The sequence below is a fragment of the Acipenser ruthenus genome, chromosome 34 (genome assembly GCF_902713425.1).
Source record: "Acipenser ruthenus chromosome 34, fAciRut3.2 maternal haplotype, whole genome shotgun sequence".
NCBI classification, from domain to species: Eukaryota; Metazoa; Chordata; class Actinopteri; order Acipenseriformes; family Acipenseridae; genus Acipenser; species Acipenser ruthenus.
In genome coordinates this window covers 2,758,354-2,781,006 of record NC_081222.1, presented here as the reverse complement: position 1 = coordinate 2,781,006, position 22,653 = coordinate 2,758,354, and the positions used below count along the sequence as shown (strand labels likewise).

The following is a 22,653-nucleotide window of genomic DNA, read 5'->3' as shown; positions in this document are numbered from 1 at the left end:
AACCATACTCAGTATATAGTGAGTATGTATGTCACATACCATATGTCTGTAGAAGAAAATGTCATTGTAACAGATGGAAATGGCGTCACAGTCAAGTACCAAATTAATTTGTCTTTGAAAAAAATCAGAACATAAGCTGCATTTCTGTAATTTGATACAATACATTCAGGCTTTTGCGGCTCACAAAATTAGAGTAAGTTATCGGAACAATACAGTTTTTAAAATATAACAAATTAAAAATGCTCAATAATTCTCAAATTACAAAGTAGCCTGTTCTGAAATGAGGATAATGGCACTTAATGGTTTAAGATTAGCTGTACTGGTGGCTCTGTACAACACATTATATACTACCTATGGATCCTCAGCTAATGCACTGTCCTTGCACTATTGCACTACTAATATGTCACTGTAGATATAACATTGCAGTAATCCTAACTTGTTGCATCTTATTTCATATTTTAGTAGTATTACTTGCACCTACTGTAAACTATACTGTATTAAAATGTGAGTCTTGCATTGTAACCCTGTTCTGCCCCGTAACACCTGTAAGTCACCTTGGAGAAAGACGTCTGCCAAATAAATTAATATATTAGCTTACTTTAGTGAGTTAAAAAAAAAAGTATTTAAATAACTATTAACTACATAGTAATATTCCTGGTAAGTAATAATTATCTGCGATGTTGGTACAGATTGGGGTCAAAGACTTAGATGTCAGATGCATGTTGAGGAGACATAACGGTATCGCGTTCCGAAACCCTAGAAAATAAAGGAATAAGAAGCTCTTAAATGACAAAGGTAGATGTTTATTTCTTGTCACAAAAAAAAGAGAACCATGCGCACTCACCACAAGAAAAAAAAAAAGTCTTATTTAGTTTCGTAGTTGGCGCTGGCTGTCGTAGTCAGGTTTTTTTTTTTTTTTTGTTTTTGTTACTGTTGTCGATTAATAATAATACTGTTAATATTGAAATATAAAAAAAAATAGACGTGTCTCGTTGGTCAGTCACTCAACCTGGCCAGCCACAATGCCGTCAATTTACAACTCTCCCGAAGTCTTTATAACGTGGAAAAGCGTGACGTTATAGAGGACCTGGTGACCATTGTTCCAAGTGTACAGCACCCTCTCCCGGGGGTTGTAGTCCAACATTGATATGTGCGAGTACTGATTGTGAAAGGGGATGTCCGTGTACTCGTAACTGGATGAATTTGTGTAATAGGCAAAGTAGATCTTAGCCCCCGCCAGGTGGGAGTTAGTCACGTAAAGAGTGCCGCAGATCATGAAGGACTCCCCCGCGCTACGTTTCGGGTACCCTGTGTCCCAGCTCTGCAGGATCTCCAGTGTCTGGGGCTCCAGCCGGCTGATCACGATGTTCCCCGCGTTCTGGTTTGTGGTGTAGACTGCCCACAGGCCGTTCTCGTCGGCCATGAGGTCGATGTCCGAGAAGCCCCCCCAGGAGTAAGGGAAGGTGTTGTTGTAGCCGGCGCTGGCCAGACTCCTCTGGACCAGGATGCTGCGCGAGCGGAATTGGTACTTGATGACGATGTTGCTCTGGTACTTGTTGTAGTAGAGGGAGCCGTTGTACACCAGGTGGCCCGTGCCGGCCCAAGGGTGAGGGAGGAGGTGCTGCACGAAGTTCTGCCCCTTCATGAAGTCGTTCAGGGAGCGATACTCGAGAACCCGCCTGCCTTTGTAGTAACCATCCATGGACCACACCTGGAACGACAGAGATTTCAATTACAGATCTTTCCGTGCCACACCTAGAACGCGCCAGGGAAGAACGCTCAAGAACTTGCTTGATAACTTTGTATCCAAAAAAAAAGGAGAAAAAGAACCACGTCATAAAACGCCACGATGGGAATTGCTTGAGCTTTTTTCCGGTTTATACTAAAAAGAAAAATTAGTAGTGGTTGTACAGTTTGGATTTGTAACACTGGGACCCGTTAGTGCAGAGAATTTACTTTACAGAACCACCCGAAAATGAGGCTCAAGGTGCAACATCTGGAAACAATACCGTTATGGTTAATCATGACAGATTACTAATAAATGAATCAAATGAAATGAATTTACTGTACAATGTTTAAAATACTCATAGTATGAATATAAGTCTGTTCCATCGTTCCTGGCACTGCTCCATGCTTCGTATTTCATAGGGTATTGACGTCATTTATTAGATAAACATCGTATCTAACAGCCTGGAATCGGCTATCCTACAGGTCAGGAGGTTGCCGAACCGTGTCCTGGAGAGCCACAATTCTGCAGGTTTTCTGGATGTCTTTAAATCATCAATAGCTAAAGACCTGGAAAAAATGTTGGTGTTGACCAATGAAGAAAATAATTGGTTCAGTTAAGTAATGTCTGGAATGAAAACCAGAAGACCTTGTGGCTCTCAAAGGACCAGGGTTGGCCACCCCTGCTATAGGTCTTCAGTAGAGCTTAATTGGCAGTCAATGAAAAGTCCTCCTTTGGCGTGCTGGTCCTTTTTTGTGAGCAGTGGTTCCCAACCCTGGTCCTTGGGACCCCCTGTGTCTTCTGGTTTTCATTCCAACTGAGCTCTCAATTATTGAACTAAACTCTTAATTGCACTATTAATTAGCTTAATTTGGCCTTTTTAATTGCTTTCAGCTCTTAAAGCTGGAGATTTCAACTTAACTATAAAATGTTATAAATAACTTGACATCTGCAACTTTTTAGGAGCTAAGAACGATTAAAAAGGCCTAATTAAGCTAATTAGTTCAATTAAATGTTTAATTAAGTAATTGAGAGCTCAGTTGGAATGAAAACCAGAAGACACAGGGGTCCCCTAGGATGGGAGTTGAAAACCACTGCACTAGAGCATTAAATGTGGATGAGACTGCATGTGTACTTGTTAAAATACCTTGAATAAATAACCTTATGCTGCATACAGCTGACCTCTATATTTGACATGCATACTACTGTCAAAGCGTAAGTGGGTAGAGAAAAAACTGTAATGTTTCAAACTTGGAAAACTAATTATTCAAACGCTAAACTATTAACATCCCTACAAGACACAATGGGATGTCATATTTTGTCAAAAGGCTACATCTTTTCTGCATAGCTTTTTTCAACCCCATATAATCTTTACTATGGTATAGCTTTATCTTGACCTGCACAAACAGATTATCGATAAATCAGATCAAGCTTTACAAAGGTGAGGGTCATTGGTGTCGATTGGGCTAATTTACCATTCCAAGTGAAACAAGTGAAGAAACAGCTGCTTGGGTTTGTGAGGATCGCTGCTCTCCACATAGTCAAAGAAAAGCAGAATTCTTCACAAACCCAAGCAGCTGTTTCTTCACTTGATTAATTAGCCCACCCCCCTTGGCTGATTGTCAGCACCTGATTTCTGTGGAGATCCGAATAGCCTGTCCGTGTAGTGGGTTCGGGGGGTGGGGTGTCATTGCAACGGTTTCTGGCTCCACCTTGACGGTTCTGAAAGCAGAGTTGATCCACCCATCCATCAGCAAGGCAATCCTATTACTGTCCAATATTACACACTACTGGCCAGCTGAGACGTGAACTCATCGGAGCTGCCAGCGAGCCATCCTTCTCTGTGACAGCCACCTGCCCTCACTGTCAATCACGGTCCAACGACAAGGAGAGGGAACCATCCATCTCGCTTAAGGGAATATGTAATTGCTTCCAGAGCTCCACATGGCAAAAGCAGGTGCATTGGAGTTATCTGTGCTCGTGTGAATGTGTGGGTGTCTATTCAAGTATGGATTCTTCAATAAATGTTAAGACCCAGGGTTAGTACACATGGCACTAGATCAAAAACCTTCCAGCGATCAACCCCCTTTCAAACACTGATTTATCAATGAATGCCTTATGGGTTCAAAAATACATCTAAAAGAGTATTCATCACATGCAGTTGTACAGCTCTGGCCAAAAGTTTTGCTTCACCCTAATTGTGCTTTCCTAAAGTGGAATTAAACCTGCTGAATAATGTTACATTAACATATTGAATTACACACCGCTTTCTAGTTTTCCATATACTTCATGAAAAACTGACAATATTTGAAAAATGTGACATTTCCAAATCTAACATGAAATACTATACTGCTTTCCGGTAGACTTTTGCAATATAATTTTGTAGATGTTAAATAAAAGATCTAAATTTTGTTCATATAGTTTTTTTGTTTTTTTTTGATGATGTAGGTGATGCAAAACTTTTGGCCATACAGTAGCTGTACATCGACCTGATGCCATCCTAATCTCTTGGGCAGGCAGTCGGAGTAGGGATGGCTTTCCGAGGAGGACAGCAAGGCAGTGGGGGCACCAGCTTCCGACCAACGTGTACTCCTAATTTATTTTGATCAGGTTTTATTTTACTTAATTTAATTGGACAGTCCAGAGCATGCCAAGCATAATTTTATAGTGAAAATTAAACGGGCTGCAAGGTGACTGGCTGGCAAATAAACACAAAGATGTTTGATTGCTTGCTAGGTCTCGCCACGCTCCGCTGTTTAGCCGCACTGCATGGATAGTTTCATTTTTCAGCCACTTTCGCGGAGCTCAGTACAGTAGAACCATTAAAAGGCTGTGCATCACAAGCTTGAAACTAAATTGACAAGTGATTGAGGAAGGTGGCTTTTTTTAACAGTTTGCAGAACGCTTTTCGCTGAGGGCTTGCCATTTATCCATCCAATTTGAATGCCGCCTCTCCACTGTACTGAGACATATTCTAAAATCAAGGGTACAACTTGAGTTACAAAGCTGGAAAAGGATTACAACCGTATTTCTTTCCTGTTACTATTTCAAATAATTTTTTTTGTGAAAAGCAACCACTTTTCTTATTACGTTTATGTGCCATGCTGGTACAGTGTTATTGATTTTTGTGGGGTGTAATTTTCTGTTGAATAGGATGCATACTGCAGTGCAGGTCCGGCAGGAATATATTCAATTCCAGACTTTAGCTGCAGCAGATCCCGCTTGGGAAATATTCAATGGCAATGCAACAGCGACTCTGCAGTTGCAATGCAATGCTTCTGTTCTGAAGGTCACAGGCAACACAAGCGGAGCCCACTGAATTAAATAGAAAGGCAAGGGCTGGACGTCTTACCACTCAGCTAAATCCCTTATAAAAATTTACCATGATGAATTTGCATGGTAATTTTGCACCTATGGTTATACTATGCATTTACCATCATTTACTATCGTTTGCCTTGGGTTTTTTTTTAATATGCATTACCATCTGTCCTTCACAATGCTCACCTTTACCATGCTTTCACTGGGCTTTATTACACTTTGCTATGCTTTTACTGCAGTAAACTTTCATAAGGGAAGCTTTGTATTCGTGAGGGAAGTACGTGTCTTATCAGTATCAATAGCTCATCAACTGCTAGGAGGAGATCCATTACAAATGGGAAGAGGCTGACCTTGGTATCATTCTGGGGATATTTTTATATCAGCATGTTGTGAGCCAACACAGAAGTAATTATTATTTGTTTATTTAGCAGATGCCTTTATCCAAGGTGACTTACAGAGACTCGGGTGTGTGAACTATGCATCAGCTACAGAGTCACTTACAAATACGTCTCACCCGAAAGACGGAGCACAAGGAGGTTAAGTGACTAGCTCAGGGTCACACAACAAGTCAGTGGCTGAGGTGGGATTTGAACAGGGGACCTCCTGGTTACAAGCCCTTTTCTTTAACCACTGGACCACACAGCCTCCTATAATCCACTGTTGATTCATGCCTCCTGGGTCCTACCATCATATCAGGACCACCGCAGTGCAAAATGTAAATTCAAATCCACTGTGTTGCCTTTGCTGGTAATACTGTGGTCTGCCTGTAGTTCTGCTAAGGTCTCTTCAGGGTTATAATGGTATTAAGTGTGATTTTCACTAACTTTTCTGTATTAGCTGGAAGCAGAGAGAAACCCATTGCGTGCTGCTTACAGCAGGGATGAAAATAAGACTCCCATTGCATAGCAGTTCGATCCATTCCTGGTTTTACTATGAGTTTAAGACGACACACCTAGGCTTGTCACCTATACACAGTGGCTAATCAAGCTCGTAGTAAAACCTGGAATGGGTGAAACTGCTATTCAACGGGAGTCATATTTCTATCCCTGCTGTATCTATTTTAAAGGCTGTTTTTGAGTTTTATTGTAACTCACACACTGTAGATTGTGGTTGGCATCCAGGTACCGAACATGGTGTAGCAATCATTTTGAGAACCAAAACGTGAAGCGTTAATGATTGCAATTATGAATCGCATAGCAGAAGCCAAGCAACCAATCACTGTTAATTTGTCAAAATCCCAGAACTTATGATGTCATCCCATGCATAGTTGTACGGCATAGTTCTGAAGTTATATAAAACAACAACAAAAAGAAATATTAATAGTAAAATACAAATAAAATAAATAAATGATCATAATAAAGCAAAAAAAATGTAATTACATTTTTTTTTTTTTAAATTAAAACAAACAAAAACAAATGGAAGTGTCACGGTCTCAGTTAGCTGATCACATGTGTGTGTGTGCAACCGGTCGATTCAATATAATCAGTTCCACTGCTTCCCTCCCTCTCCTGCTCACTAATTCACTCCATGTCTGCTTGTGCCTGCAGGGAAAAAGTTTCTAAAAAAAACTTCAGCAGCAGAATTACATAACAGTTGCAGCTCGAGGAGAGAGAAGAAATTGACCACTTTTCTGTGCTTTAATTAATTCCCCCAGCACCTAGGCAAGCTATGACGTGAATCCCACACAGAGACGAGATTAAGTGCTCCGTGCAATGAGGCCAGGGGATAAATGGTGAAGCGGGTCTCTCCTGCCTCTGCTTAAAGCCATAGAGGCTCTTTCTTTATATTAAAAAGGTGGGTACTTGGAGTCTGCAAATTTAGAAGGGCAAGACCTGTCTTTCTGAGATCTCTCACTGTTTGAAATCGGTGGCAGTGTGGGTTTCGTTTTTCTAAACCAAAAATGTAAATAAAATGAATGTATTTTTGCACCAAATATGTCAGTGCATTTTTTGGCATACTTATCAGCTTTCTATTTAGCTTACAGTGACCTTCTGTACTTTATGGTGGGCTGTCCAATGGATGCTCCCTCCAGTCCAAGGCAGGCTTGAAGTATGGAGACTGAACTGCTCACTCACCCCCTAAGAGAAAATGTGCTCCCTCCAGTCCAGGGCAGACGATGCATGGAGACTGAACTGCTCACTCACCCCCTAAGAGTAAGGGTGCTCCCTCCAGTCCAGGGCAGACGAGGCATGGAGACTGAACTGCTCCCTCCCTTACGCCCCTAAGAGAAAGGATGCTCCCTCCAGTCCAGGGCATGTGGGGAAAGCTCATGCTGTCTGTCCCTGACAACTCACTGCTCTGTGGATAAATCTTGAGAACCACCCTTTCTCTCTCACGCCTACAGAGCTGCCAAGCCAGCAAGAGCACAGCGATTCAAAACAGCTAAATGCAATGCATTAGGCAAACTAGATGGAAACCGCAGGCAAACTACCTCACCAGACAAAGCAAAAATAAATAAATAGTATTGATAATAATAATACTTCTTACAGAACTCTTTGAAGTGCTAATGGCATCCCTGTACTGTGTGTCATTAAATAAGTAAACGATTGAGTGCTGCAGCTGGAAAAAGCTTTTAAAAAGCATGTGACTCTATGTATTCATTGCCTTCAACATGTCCGATGTGGTTGCTGGTTTAATAAAGGTCTGTGGACGGAGTGCCCCTGCCTTATTTGGATTGCTCGGGGCTCGCTGTGATGGCAGCGCTGGTAATTAGAGTGATCATTGGTGCAGACTGTGTAAAAACAAGTCATTAATCCGCGGGCTGGAGCGATCGATTCATCAGTCTGAGAGGTTTGCCACGCTGCACCTTAATGAGAACATAGGGAAGTCGTTAGAGGAAGCTGCTGTCACATTTTGGTATGTTTAAAATACCTTTGTCAAGTGTGTTTGAAAACAAACAGTGGAGGTACTTATAGGCTTTTGATACCATGGTAACTACACTCACTTATCTATATTTAAATATATTAATGTGTTTGTAATGTGTGTTATAAATTACATAGTCATATACTACACACACACACACACACACACACATATACCAGTAGCATTCGAGTTAAGGTGGGAGAAAGCAGTAACCATGGAATTATGGGTAATTAAGATAAGCAAATTTCAGCATTACAAGAGCAAATCAAATTGCATGAAAGTCACAAAAGGCTTCTACATTTCACAGCGTTTTAAAAGTCAGAGCACAGCAACTGCAGGAGTCTTTTGCCGTTTGGGGCTCACAACAGGGCAATGGTCTCTGTTTCCTTACCCGGGTATCTGCACTGGGACTCATGGTGTCAGTCATCCACGATCCGAATCTGGACCCCGACGCTCGGATAGTAATGGGATTACTGACCCCTGTGAGCTTCCCACAGCCTGAGCAAAGAAAAACGAGACAAAACAACGATTAGTATAAAGAACACAGGTGATCAAAACACTGCTGCTGCTGTGGCATACAGAGGCTTTGGTGGTCCAGTGGTTAGAGAAAGGGGCTTGTTACCAGGAGGTTCCCAGTTCAATCCCAGCTCGGCCACTGACTCACTGTGTGTGACCCTGAGCAAGTCACTTAACCTCCTTGTGCTCCGTCCTTCGGATGAGACGTAAAACCTATTGTAAGTGACTCTGCAGTCTCACCCCTTAGTCTCTGTAAGTCGCTTTGGATACAAAATGACTAATTAATAATACTAATTAAAGAAACCCGTTATAGATAGCATGTGATGTAGGGTGCTGTACGATACAAGCTGAGCTCTACTCCACAAGAGGCCAGAACACCTACAGGGTTGCTGGCTTTGAGTGGGTGAAAACGAGCTTCTTACACAGCACCCCCGTGCTGTATGTTTTGCAATAGAGAGTTAATTAAGAATGATTCAAGAATTCAGCTCATTAAAATGTGGCAGAATTTGCAGTTCCAAACAAGCCCTCTGATGCAAACATATTTCAGATGGCTGTATCACAGCAAAGTCATCTTAACGAATGTGTTCTTGTTGTTTGTTTAGAACGACTTTGTATACAGTTTTCTGTTTCAGGCATCACATCCCATGACTAAGACTGGGTCACAGATTTCAAAATAAATACAGCAAACATTTTCCTTATTTTAAGATATCTCAAATCCTTTCCAGAGATCTCTAATTATTTTAAGATATCTTAACATGCCATTTCAGACATCTCTAAATGATCATTTGGCATGCCATAGCTACACTGCATTTAGGAACCTGGCAGCCGGTTTAGTTTGCTTCCAGTAAATTACTGAACACACTGCAGTCAGCTGCATGATTTCTTTAAAATGTCTTCAACACCAGCTGCATTAAAAATCAAAAATATTTCTGCTAAAGATTGCTGTGACCGGTACAAGAAGGGGACATTTCACATGTCTGTTGTTATTTTTACATTTTATTTGTGTTTTTATTTTGTTTCATAATTTCGTAATGGTGAAAAAAAGAAAGTGAAATATTCTACAATTTAGCATTTATTGTTTTTCAGGTAAGCATTTAAATATTTAGGAGCGTGTGTTGTATAATATACATTTTGAATGTGACAATGCTATTATTTTCTACTTTAATAAATGTTACGTTTAATCTTGAAATATCTTAACCGTGAAATACCATGAAAAAAACACAGTCCAACCCATGACTTAAAAAGTCCAAATGTGTCTTATGAATTATTTTCTACAACCACTAGGGGCAGAGTGTTGCAGGGGGGACAGGTTCATGGTTACACTCTGGTGTACCAGCTGAACTTAGAGAGAAGACACATTTGAGAAGCCCTTTGTGTTCAAAAGGGTGGTTTAAACTCCTGAGTTTAACAAAAATCACAGGGATGTGATGAACGAAGCATGAAATCATATCCAAAGGGATTCTCAACAAGAACAACAATACACGTGATATTTTGACCTGTGTCATGTGACAAATACACTCCGCGCCTGATTGTGAAAGGGTTAATTCATCTCTGTATTTTCTCTTACGTCTGGAGAAGTTTTGAACTGCCTCCAGCTTGTTTTTAACACCTGTGATGTTGGCTGCATGTTGTTTTCATCCCAAAGTAGCCATTTGACCGCATAGTGAAAACAGAGATTTGCTGCACTTGAATAATTTATTGGCTGAAACCTTTGGCAACGATGTGCTGAGCCAGCCACTGTAAAATCCTCAAAGGAGCCATTGTCATTGAGGCGCGCACTCAAAGTCAATGGAAAACAGGACTCACCCTCAGTTTCATTTAGCCTGTTTCCCCACAAGACCCCGCAAGCTGTTTAAAATTGCACAACAGCACAAACACAAGAGCTGTTTCAGCGACAGCTTTATCACGAAGCTTCGCGATAAGAAGGTGACTTCTCCATACACCTCAACAAAATGTAAAGACACTATCACAGGGGGAGTCGCACAATCCCTACTGAATGTAATATACTGTTTTCTACAAGCTAAAAGCTAGCATAAATAATAAAATAATAACTGCATCATCTGCTATTAAAGGATTAATAAAAGAAACTGGGGATGACAATAAAGCAAAAGGTCATCTCTGTTTTATTATTCCTTGTAATCTCAATCAAAGCCATCCTACATCTTATAAATATTGTGGCATAGCGGTTATTACAAAGATCTTTCAATGAGATTCCTAGTTGATGTACACAACTCTGTCCATTTCTTTAATACCAGCTCAAGCTGACTACTAAATATACAGCTCTGGCCAAAAGTTTTGCATCACCCTATAGAATTAACTCATTCTGCTTCATAAAGTCGAATGAAACCTGCTGAATAATGTTACGTTAACATATTGCATTGCATACCGCTTTGTCCATGTACTTGAAGAAAAAACTAACAAATTGAAAAATGTGACATTTCGAAATCTAACATGAAATACTGTACTACTATTATGGCATCCAGTTGACTTTTTGCGATATCATTTTGTAGTTTCTTTGATTACATAATGTTAAATAAAAGATCTCAATTATGTTCATATTATATATATATATATATATATATATATATATATATATATATATATATATATATATATATATATATATATATATATAAAAATAAATTATGCCTCAATCCTAAAATTCTCAGTGATGCAGAACTTTTGTCCATAGCTGTATATCGCAGGGTGACCACTGTGGCATTTTTGGCTCACTAGAGGGCGGTCCCCCCCTCTATTGGCTCTGGGCCGGTGGACTGTGCTGCAGCTGTGATATCTACAATGCAGGCATCCAAACATCACAGCATTATTGCTGCACTGTTTTTAGGGTAGCATCCTCCCAGGCTCCCAGGTGAGAACATAAGCCAGTGGGGGAGGGCATATTGTGCTGATCTTAAGACATTAGCAGAATGATGTCACCGTCTGTCTCTGGATCTTCCAAATGAAAAGTTCCTTCAGGGCCGACGGCTCTTCTTTGCTCCAAGATTGACAAGTCGGACATCATTAGCGTCAGCCCAGCCAAGATCTAAACCAGATTAGGTCCTGCTTTCATTTAAAGGAGGTTTGTTATCACGGAACGTTTTGCACAAATGGAGTTTGAAAAATAAACGTAGCCAGTCCCACTCGTGACAAGTTGCTGATATCGGCTGGGGACCCACAGGGAGCTCTGCATTGCTCTGCTGTAGAAGAGGGGAGGAAAGTCCTCTGGGGCTACAGTCATCACCTAATCATGCTTCAGTAATCACAACTGGTCAGGCACCCAACGAGTCCAGGCCTCTATATTTCTGTAGCTTGTTAGCATCTGTTTCTAAGGTTCTGCAGATAAAAATGGGAAGTTGGCTTCACAGTCGCCCACAGATCTTTGGTCCTCCTGATCGGTAAACGCCTTAACCACTGTGCAAAAGGGACAGGTTCGTCTGCATTCATGGTTATAGAGCTTTAAATCTCACAGACACGCTGTGACAGCAAAGCACAACACTGACTGTACTGTTTAATCAGAAAAATTAAAAATGTTCTCAGGGGCACACAATACGAACATTTTTGGTCCGGTAGCCTATTAGTTGCCCAAGTGGACTTGTTAAGTTCTTGTTTTACATGAGGTCACTGTGGGTGAGAGACAGAGCAAGTGCAAAAGAGCAAGAAAACGTTGGGCAGTATTTTCAAAGCGTTTCCTCCGTTCTTTTAATTAACTTTAATTAAGGAGAGAACAAAAATGTTACAAAATGAAAACACATAGAGAGCGCTTAAGAGGACTTGAAATATATAACTTAGTTGTGTGGTTCTAGTCTTGAAAAATAAACACTTAAAAAAAATACTTAAACACTGGAGTAAACCCTTTGAAAATACGTCCCACTTCAACTTTACAACAATAGTTTCTGCTCAGGCTGTGAAGACGGCTCACCCAGTTTCTGCATGCAGGCATGGAGCCTCTCCTCCAGCATCATGACTCTCTGCTGCAGCTCCTCATAGTCATAGGCTCCCATCTCCTCCTGGATGGCCAGAAGGATGAGCGACAGGTTCCTCACATCCTCCTTCAGCTGCACGATCATCCGAACGTCCGACCTGTACTGCTCCAGCACCGGCAGCAGGGGGAGCATCTGGTCCACCTTCACCTTGAGATCCTGAAACACAAAGACACATGGGGACTGAGTGTTGTTTGGGATAGAAAAGGGCTTCATACTAGGAGATGTCTGGTTCAAATCCTGGCTAAGACACTGACTTACTGTGTGTGACCCCGAGCAAGTCACTTAACCTCCTTGTGTTCCGCCCTATGGATGAGATGTAGAACCGAGGTCCTATTGGAAGTGACTCTGCAGCAGCAGTAAGTTATTTCACTGTTATTACCAATTATTGTTCTAATTAAGTAATTTAGGGCACAGTTGGAACAAAAACCAGGAAGGACACAAGCCCTCCAGGACCAGGATTGGACACCCCTGTCCTAGATTCTTAGTTTTCATTCTGTGGACATCTGTGGACTATTCTGTAGGGATTGCCAAAGGTAAAAAAAAAAGTACGTCCTTATAAAAGTTTACCAGGATAAACCCTTATAAAAGTTTATTATTACACAGTACTTTAACCCTGCTTTTCCTGTGTATTTACCATAGTTTCCCCAGGTTTGCCATGTTTATTAATATGCTTTACCATACCTCGCTATTCTTTACCATACCTATGCTTTATTGCACTTTGCTTCACTTTTACCATGGTAAACTTTTCTAAGGGAGTTTCCCCATGCTTTTCCCAATGCACTGGGTTTTATCGTGCTTTGTTTTGTTTATTGCCTTTGCAATGCATTACTACACTCTGCTGTGATTGTGGCTATAGTAGGGTGGCAGCCCAATGTCCCAATATCCATAGACCTTTTCCGGTCTCCTTTCAGAGCAGGCTGGATATTCAACGGGAGAGCTTGCCAACCCTGTACTAGGGTTCTGTTCCCTTTGTGTCTTGTGTCTTGCCACTGATTTTTCCCTCAGTCTTACAGCTGGACAATGTCACTCTGCATCACGTCTATGCGAGGAAGCACACGCTCAACACCAGCAATTAAATGTAATTAAGGTGATGTGCCCAAGACTGAAAAATCGCCTGGAAACCTAACGATGGAGCTGAGCAGCCAACTGCCCAGGGAGCATTTAAAAAAAACGGGTCTTAAAATAGTGCAAATGCAAAATGTGTTTAAAGGTCATGGCAGAGGAGCTAGAACCACCATACTATGAATCCCTTTCAATATCTCCAAAAGCCTGCAGTAATATTTCCTAAATAAAATCACATATCACTTACTGAGCATTAATACAGTGCAGAGAAGACAGGCAGGCATATGCATCCTCTGCAGGAGATGAAAAGGGTATAGCTACGGCACATTGGCTCATAAGATAAGAACGTTCTAAAATATTCATGCAGTATATAACTGTATAGGGGTCTGCATCCTACAGATGTTCTACTGAAAGGCTGCAATAGAAGGTAAGTAAAGCTACAGTGTTCTGTTCCTCTCTTTATGGTTCTTGGAACAGGGTGGAGGCTGGGGGTGAACTGGCTACCCCGGCGCACAGCAAGCGAGCTTCTTAACCACTGTGCAAAAGAACCGAGCTCATCTGCATCCACGGTTATAGCGGTTTAACTCTCCTCTCGCTTCCAATCTGAGGCCAGTATATTCATTTTAATGCTGGTAGAGCAGAATAAACCAGACACTTAAGGAAAAGTAATATGCACACAGGTGCTTCTGCCAACTGCTGATGCTGCAAGATTTTCAACTGAAGCACAGTAGCACAAGGTGTAATCTGATTTCTTATCAATATTCCAGTCTTTTAAAAAGTAATACCTTAATATAAAAAAAAGTTACTCGAAAATGTAATCTGATTACAAGTAATTAGTTACTTTATCAACCCTCACCCTGATCCACCTTGTGTACAGCCTTGCTGTGTATGATCACAACATTGGCGCATTGGCTTGATACTAAATGGGGTTTGCCTCTATTGTAAAAGGCTTATAAAATGCATTTATTCACCATAACAGTGCTGTAGTACAATTCTTGGACACACTTCTAAAATACATGTGCAATGACTACACTGTAGCTACACTGGACTTTTGTTATAGGTTAATGTAGCTGTATTGTGAAGTGCATCCAAACTCTTCATGTCAAAGCTTGCTATGGTCTACAGAGGATATAGAGCATGTACAGCATTAGACACTCACTAGTGCTGAATTTAGAAATACTAAACAAGGCTTAATAAATGACAATCGTGCCTTTCTTGAATGCCTTCAAAAACATCTCCAGGTTGTAGCTGGTGCAGCCTCATCTTGAAAGGCTATGAAGTGTCCTCTAATGAACTGGCTCCGATTAAGACTATTCTCATGTCAGGCAGGTGCGATATTGTGCCGTGTGTATTCAGCTCTCTCCTCTCTGTCACATTAAGGTTGATGCACGATCATTATCCCAAGTATTCCGCAGCATCAGGCATCTGCAACATTAATGAGCAAGCGATTCGTGCTTTTATAAGCGCTTTCCTGCACAGGGCTACACAATAGGAATAGTTTGATGGAGCGCTAACACTTGTCTTTTCGTGGAGTGACTATCTATTTTTTGCAGCTCCTCTTGATTCTGCATCCGTGTGTCAGCTAAAAAGACAAGACACTGAGGTCTATATTGTTAGAGAAATAAAGAGCGCTGTGCTGTGCTGTGCTGTAGGTGAGACTTTTCAATTAAACCAAGGCAGTGAAAAGAAATGTTTACGGTGCAGTGACGGTCAAACCGTTTGTCACTGAATTGTAGAGAACCTTTCTTTAGTATTACTGCAAACAGAATACCACCACTGAATGTTTTATAGTTATGGATGAATTAAACCAAGGTCCTGTCTTAATTCTAATTTTTTTTTTTACGGATTTCACATTTTCCGTGAAATATACCTGTTGCCGTGCAATATGTAGTTCCTCATGAAAATGGAAAGAATAGTGTAAATATACAGATTTTTCATCAATTAAAAATGAATACAGTTAACGTTTGCCATCTGTATGAAGAGGAGTCTCCTTCAGCAACATGACTAGGTAACCCATTCCATCCCCTCACCACTCTCTGTGTGAAGAAGAGTCTCCTTCAGCAACATGACTAGGTAACCCATTCCATCCCCTCACCACTCTGTGTGTGAGGAAGAGTCTCCTTCAACAACATGACTAGGTAACCCATTCCATCCCCTCACCACTCTCTGTGTGCAGAAGAGTCTCCTTCAGCAACATGACTAGGTAACCCATTCCATCCCCTCACCACTCTCTTACCTGGTGATGTTGCTGAAGAGTCTCCTTCAGCAATATGACTAGGTAACCCATTCCATCCCCTCACCACTCTCTGTGTGGAGAAGAGTCTCCTTCAGCAACATGACTAGGTAGCCCATTCCATCCCCTCACCACTCTCTGTGTGAAGAAGAGTCTCCTTCAGCAACATGACTAGGTAACCCATTCCATCCCCTCACCACTCTCTGTGTGAAGAAGAGTCTCCTTCAGCAACATGACTAGGTAACCCATTCCATCCCCTCACCACTCTGTGTGAAGACATGTATCCTACTCTCTGTCCTTAGTTTAGCATCTTAGAAAACTTTGAAAAGCATGGTAAAAGATGGTAAATAGCCATGTTAAAACTGCAAAATTGCCGTGCATATTTACTGTGGTAATCTTTTATAAGGATAAATAAAGAACTACACAGCAGTGTCATTTGACTAAGACTCCATGTCACATCATGATACTGTCCCTGTCTGTAAAGTAAATGGAGGTTTTTGATGATTCCATTCATGCAACCAAAAAGAAAAAAAGGCAGAAGAAGAGAGCAGCCAGTATAACAGGGTCAAGAAAACAGATTTAAAAATCATTCGCAGAACAAAGGGGAGCGTCGCTATTCAGTTTTCACTGTCCAGCATGTCAAGTCTTCATATTAGGGGCATCTAAAAGGCACACTTTTAAAAGGCACACATTGAGATAATAATAATAATAATGAAATGCTCCTGCCTTTCGTGAGCTTTAGTCCCATTTTCCAAGTCATTGTGAAGCTGAATTAATCTAGTTTTACGTGTATCATACAGTATGATCGTCTTTTAGATTGAGGATTCACCTGCTTTGCACCGTGGGTCAAGGAAATGTGCAGCTGCAACAAGAAAGAGACAAACAGCCTCCCCCTGCTCTGTGCTGCTGGAGCAGAGGAAGAGAAAGGGAAGCTCTTATGTTCTCTTAACAGCCTCCCTCTGCTCTGTGCTGGTGGAGCAGAGAAAGAGAAAGGGGGCTATTATATTCTCTTAACAGCCTCCCCCTGCTCTGTGCTGCTGGAGCAGAGAAAGAGAAAGGGAAACTCTTATACTCTCTGAACAGCCTCCCTCTGCTCTGTGCTGGTGGAGCAGAGAACAAGAAAGGGGGGCTCTTATATTCTCTTTACAGCCTCCCTCTGCTTCAGGTCTTCACCAATGATACCAAGAAGCTGCCTAACAATGCTTACTTTGCTTTGCCATGCCTTCACTACCCTTTATTACACTTTGCTTTTACTCTGGTGCATTCTTATAGGGGGATTTGTTTCTGTTATAAAACCCAGTTCTGCCCCTTCAGCACTTTAACTTCTGACCTTTCTTGCAGACAGTCTGAGGAGGCGAGAACGAATGTCTGGAAAGAAACAGGGACAGTGTGTTTTTGACAGCCCGGAGTGTGAAGCAGTGGCTTTTATTTTTAATCTGCACTTCAAGACTCCAGGAGCATTCAATCTTCCCCTGTCCCCTTTATCCATGCGCCAGGCTTGATTTATGGCTTAATTTTAATTATCCACCAAAATGCAATTATAAAAAGGTTCTCGGTTAAGACAAAGGGTCTTATTCCAGACGCTCGTTTGATCACCTTCATTATAAAATGGAGAAAAAGCTACAACCAACTTTTTTTTTCCATTACTGGTATTGCATATGGTTTGGAAGTCGTGGCTTAGAGTGATTACATATAATAGTACTGTAGAAGAATGACAATCAATCAATCAATCAATCAACCTACCAACCAATCAATCAATCTTTATTTTATATAGTGCCTTTCATAGTGGACCACCATCACAAAGCGCTTTACAAGATGCAGTAACAACAAGAAAATCCATAATCCATTAAGTACAGTGGAAAGTGCATAATACATGATAGTAGCATAATACATGAAACAGTAGCAGCAACACAGCAGCTAATCACAGACATCAGGGTTAAAGAGCATGGAAAGCAAGAGAGAACAGGTGGGTCTTGAGAGTTGATTTAAAGCGAGTGACGGTGGGAGCATCACGCACCAAAGCTGGGAGAGAGTTCCAAAGAGTCGGAGCTATGAAGCTAAACGAGCGTTCTCTCCAAGTGTGGTGCACTTATGCTTGGGGATAACAAGCAGTCCAGAGTTGGAGGACCTCAGCTTGCGGGCAAGGACATAGTGGGTCAGCAGGCTGAGGAGGTACTCGGGACCTGTGTGATGAAGGGCATTGTAGGTGAGCAGGAGAGTTTTGAAAATAATCCTGAACTTTAGAGGTAGCCAGTGCAGCTGGGCGAGATGGGGGGTGATGTGATCACGTTTTTTACATCTGGTAAGGATCCTGGCAGCGGCATTCTGGACTAGCTGCAGTCGGTTTATGGTGCGTGCCAGGAGACCACCATATAGAGAGTTGCAGTAGTCGAGTCGAGAGGAGACAAATGCATAACAAAGTGTCGTGGCTTAGAGTGATTACATGAAATGGTACTGTAGAAGGATATATAGACCTGTGACAGAGAGCGAATGAATCCGAGTCAACAATCTCACTCCCGATCTGTGAGGGCACGGTATAATCGAATTTGTCATCACATGGTTTACCCTTCAAACCAAGCTCCACCTTCACAACCATCTAACTAGCAGATTCACCCAGCGCCTGCATTTAGTTAGAGTACAGCGACACCACACAAAAGAGCAATTCAAGTATACCGTGAAGGGTTATTCACAGTGTAATTGTCTGATGCAGTTGGCTAGGCAAATCGTTTAGGATGAGGACAAGGTTCGCTTTGCAAACAGGGAGAAGTCAGACAGCAGTGTGACACTGTTGCTGTGCTATCCACCTGATGTGCTTCCGAGTTAATTCATGATTTACCTTTTCCATGTGTGTTGGGGAGCTGTAACATAGGCAGAGGAAAGGTAATAACCAGGCTAATATGGAATGGCACTCCTCTTGCTGAAGGAGCTACTTCTTTAGCTTACCTGGAACAGTCCTAGGTTGTGATCCTCCCTCTAATAAAGTCCATCATGCATCTTGAAACAGGGAGGTGCCACAGGGTGTCAGGGCAAAAGCTGGGTGTGAACTGGCGACCCCGCGCACTGCAAGCGAGCACCTTAACCACAATGCAAAAGTCATCTGCATTCGTGGTTTCAGAGCCTTTAAACCTCATCTCACCGACCGGAGACCGCAGTGCATCACACAATGCAAAGAAGGTATGGTCAGTTTTAAGGGACACTCTTTGCCATACCTGAAAGGACTTGGGATTCAGAGGTTTCTGGCTGTCAGCTGCCACTTTCAACCTGCTGTCGAGCGCTTTCATCAGAGCCTCTGTGTTCTTCACGTACTGCAGATCCCGGTTTGTTCTCAAGTCAAGCACCTCCATAGACTGGGTGATATTCTGCACCTGGGAGGATAAAACAGAACGTCCGTTAGAGAATGTATAAACCCAAGCTTCATCACGATTCGATCAATGCTTCAGAAGATACTGTACAGCAAATGGTAAAAGATGCATGGTTATACGCATTCGCAAAATACTCTTCCTTAAGAAGAACATAAGAACATAAGAAAGGAGAAACGAGAGGAGGCCATTCGGTCCATCTTGCTCGTTTGGTTGTTAGTAGCTCATTGATCCCAGAATCTCATCAAGCAGCTCCTTGAAGGATCCCAGGGTGTCAGCTTCAACAACATTACTGGGGAGTTGGTTCCAGACCCTCACAATTCTCTGTGTAAAAAAGCGCCTCCTATTTTCTGTTCTGAATGCCCTTTTATCTAATCTCCATTTGTGACCCCTGGTCCTTGTTTCTTTTTTCAGGTCGAAAAAGCCCCTGGGTTGACATTGTCAATACCTTTTAGTATTTTGTTTAATTACGCATGACGTGTGAATGAAATTATCAAAACTATTGGGAATATGTTGAAAAATATATTTCTGTGATGTGGACGACAGCAAATACAGCAAGGAATCAGATTTTGAGTAGCTAGCTGAGGCTGAAAACAGAGCAACAGGCTGACTAATCACTCAGGAATGTTTAACTGAGCTTACAAAATAAAAGCCATGATAATCAATAACCGTTTAATGGATTGATTATTGCTCCATCACTGTAAACCCTACAGCAATCACAGCCCAACGGAAACTTCCGAAGATTTTCTTTCAGTTTAAAAAACATCTGTCTCGTAAAAGTTTATATATTGAAACCGCTCCAATTACTGTAATACTGAGACATGTTGCATTATGTTTGGATGCAATTGTATTTCACATCAAACAATGCCATTCCAGCTCTGTGTTATTCCTTCTCCTTCGGAGATTGCAGTACTTACAGATCTTGTAAACACAAATTAAATGTCGCTTACATGACGGGAGCTTTGTTTTGCGAACATCCCCTGAGTTTTGACTTGTCATCACAAATGTCGCCAAACGAAAACTGATTAATGGTACCAATGATTTTGCCTTTTCTTTTCTGCTTTTATAGAGATAAATAAATAAATGATAAAATAATAAATGGATACAGAGTTATAAAAAGAATGCAATAAGGAAAGCCAGACCTGGATAATAACAGTGTTTAATGCAACTGATCGAAATTAAATGTTATCGCACTAAGTGATTAACTTCTTCCACAATTAACAGTTTTCATGTATTTATTTATAACCCCATTGAGACCGAGGTCTCGAACACAAGAGTGTCCTGGCAAGATGACCAGCAACAGACAGCAGTAATTTCGCATCATCAAAATCAACAGCATCACTGTAAAAGACAATATCATGCATTCAATCTAGGATCAGAAACATTCACACTACGATGATTCTTGGAACCGACTCATTAAGATACATGTAATCTTAGTGGTTGTTCTACGTTTGGGTTATTTATCTGATCAATCCCGGATACTCTGGTCCAGACTATTCCATGCCATAGGGGGCGCTGTGACTAAATGCTGATCAACCAAAACAGGACCTTTTCCAAGGCACTTGATAATTAAGTGCAAGACTAGATCATAATCTGTACTTTGTTATATTTACCGGTAACATCGAGCCTAGGTAACCTGGCTACAAAGCTATTACAGTTTTACACACAAAAGGTACCCAGTGCAATTGCCTTCTACAAATTCAGCGACATCCAGTTTGCAGAAGCCACTAACTGGCAGTGATGGGTTTGAGGGTGGCATTCTAATACAAATCTTGCTGCTTCATTCATTAGTCATGATGTTTGTATGAAGAACCTACAGACATACACCTTCCTCTAAAAGGACGAGTGATTTATTGCAGTATTGTGATCTCCTCTAAAAAATAATAAACACTGAAGAATGCAAGCCCAGTTATAATATTACTAGTGTGGATAAACTGTAAGCAGCGTTGTGTATGAAACTCACATAGTGCAGAGCCTGTTTGCATTGTGTCTGGCTGCGTCTGACAGTGCTTGTAGCTCACAAACAACATAAAAGAAAGAGAAAAATGAGCTGAGCGACTGTAATGGGACTAGACATGCAGGCAAAGCTGCCTTGAGACACGTTAAACCTCTTGACCAGTCAGGGAGAGCATTGATGCGACCTGGATTACGATACAGTGGACTCTCCCTAATCCGAATTAGCCGGGCTCAGACGCTGTTCACATTAAGTCCTAATTTCAATCTGTCTAGCATTAGATACTTGCGTCTCCTCGGATACCAGCAGGAAGCGGGGAGCGCACCCTTTCCAGGTCCGCAGTCTGGTCCCTTGCTCTTGCACCCTGTATCAGGATCCTGTGTGTTTGCGCAGCCAATCCTGAGCCACAGCGTGTCAGGTTTCCTTGGTTATTGCAGCGGTGACGTGAGCATGGGAGCGAAAAGCAGAAGCACTGCAAGTAATCCGGTATGAGGCTCGCCCCACGCTGTCAGAACCACAGCCCTACCCCGTGTGGCACACGCACACACACACACACCAAACCCCCTTTCTGTGCATGGAAAGTCCCTCTGATTGTGCACACACTTTATACACACATGATCACAAGTCCAATAGCGAGGCTCCGAGTGCAAGTGGTGATTTAATACAATAATCGGTGACAGCGGTAGTGCAGTGTAGTCCGGGTTTGATGCTGGCTTAGCGCGACAGCTTCCGAATATTTAGCCGTCTAGAATAACAAATAACAACAGTTAAACAGATAAGACAACACCAAACACTCACGGTACTTTTGGACGTCCTTTACAGGTCTTTCCGTAACCGTAACAAAGGAACAGATTGTTTTGCCACATCCCCTGATACACCCTCAGTCACGCCCCCTTCGGTAGCGAGTGCAATCCCATATCCTCCAATCCATGACTGACACATCATCTATCGCGTTAAGGCGATGACTTCTGGTATTGTGACTCCGCCCCCTTTCTGGATGGCCGGCTTCCAACTGACCCTGGAATGAACTGTCAAACCATCCAGTCCGGGGGAAACTGTTCCTGTTATACCGCGCCCTCACAGGTCGGGAAGGAGATTGTTGACTCAGATTCATTCGCTGTCTGTCACAGTTACCCAACCACATTTGTGAAGCTGAATCATTGAGATGCTTTAAGACTTGACAACATTTTCATATCAATCAGCTACTAGGAACTGGATGAGCATAGATGAGCAAAATGGCCCACTTGTGTTCTTTCATTTGTATTATGTTCGAAGAAAAAGAAAAAAAAAAAAAAAAAAAAAAAAAACAGGGCAGGAGCATCAAAACATTAGCTGGGTCAAATCAGGTCTACTGTTCTCTGAACAACTTCCAATATTCATCACAACTGGATTCTGTAGATGTTAGTCAAAACACACATGCACGTAGAAACGTATCCACACTACCTAAACAATGCACTGTTCGTTTTCAACATGACCCTGCATCATTTCTGCAGGGCAGACAGGGTAGCACGCCATTACATCAGCAAGGAGGCTGATAAAGAAGGAGCAGTCCAAAGGGACAGCTCAACTGCGGGAGAACGATTACAATTAACCTTTGACAAGATCATTACAGTCAGGTAATTGGAGGTCAAAGGGCAGGA

The 22,653-nt window shown here is 41.8% G+C and overlaps 1 protein-coding gene across 3 annotated transcripts in view; it reads right to left on the bottom strand.

Annotated features, from left to right (window-relative positions):
- Positions 1 to 782: 782 nt before the first annotated feature.
- Positions 783 to 22,653, bottom strand: part of LOC117962641 (noelin-2-like) — a 109,490-nt gene continuing 87,619 nt past the window's right edge. For all 3 annotated transcript variants that reach the window (XM_059007006.1, XM_059007007.1, XM_034915932.2), the window contains exons 3-6: positions 18,910 to 19,065; positions 12,342 to 12,561; positions 8,298 to 8,404; positions 783 to 1,711 (exon numbers count right to left, since the gene is read on the bottom strand). In XM_059007006.1, the coding sequence (XP_058862989.1) occupies positions 1,034 to 1,711; positions 8,298 to 8,404; positions 12,342 to 12,561; positions 18,910 to 19,065 (1,161 nt within the window). In that variant the 3' untranslated portion in view covers positions 783 to 1,033. The remainder of the gene's footprint in view (positions 1,712 to 8,297; positions 8,405 to 12,341; positions 12,562 to 18,909; positions 19,066 to 22,653) is intronic.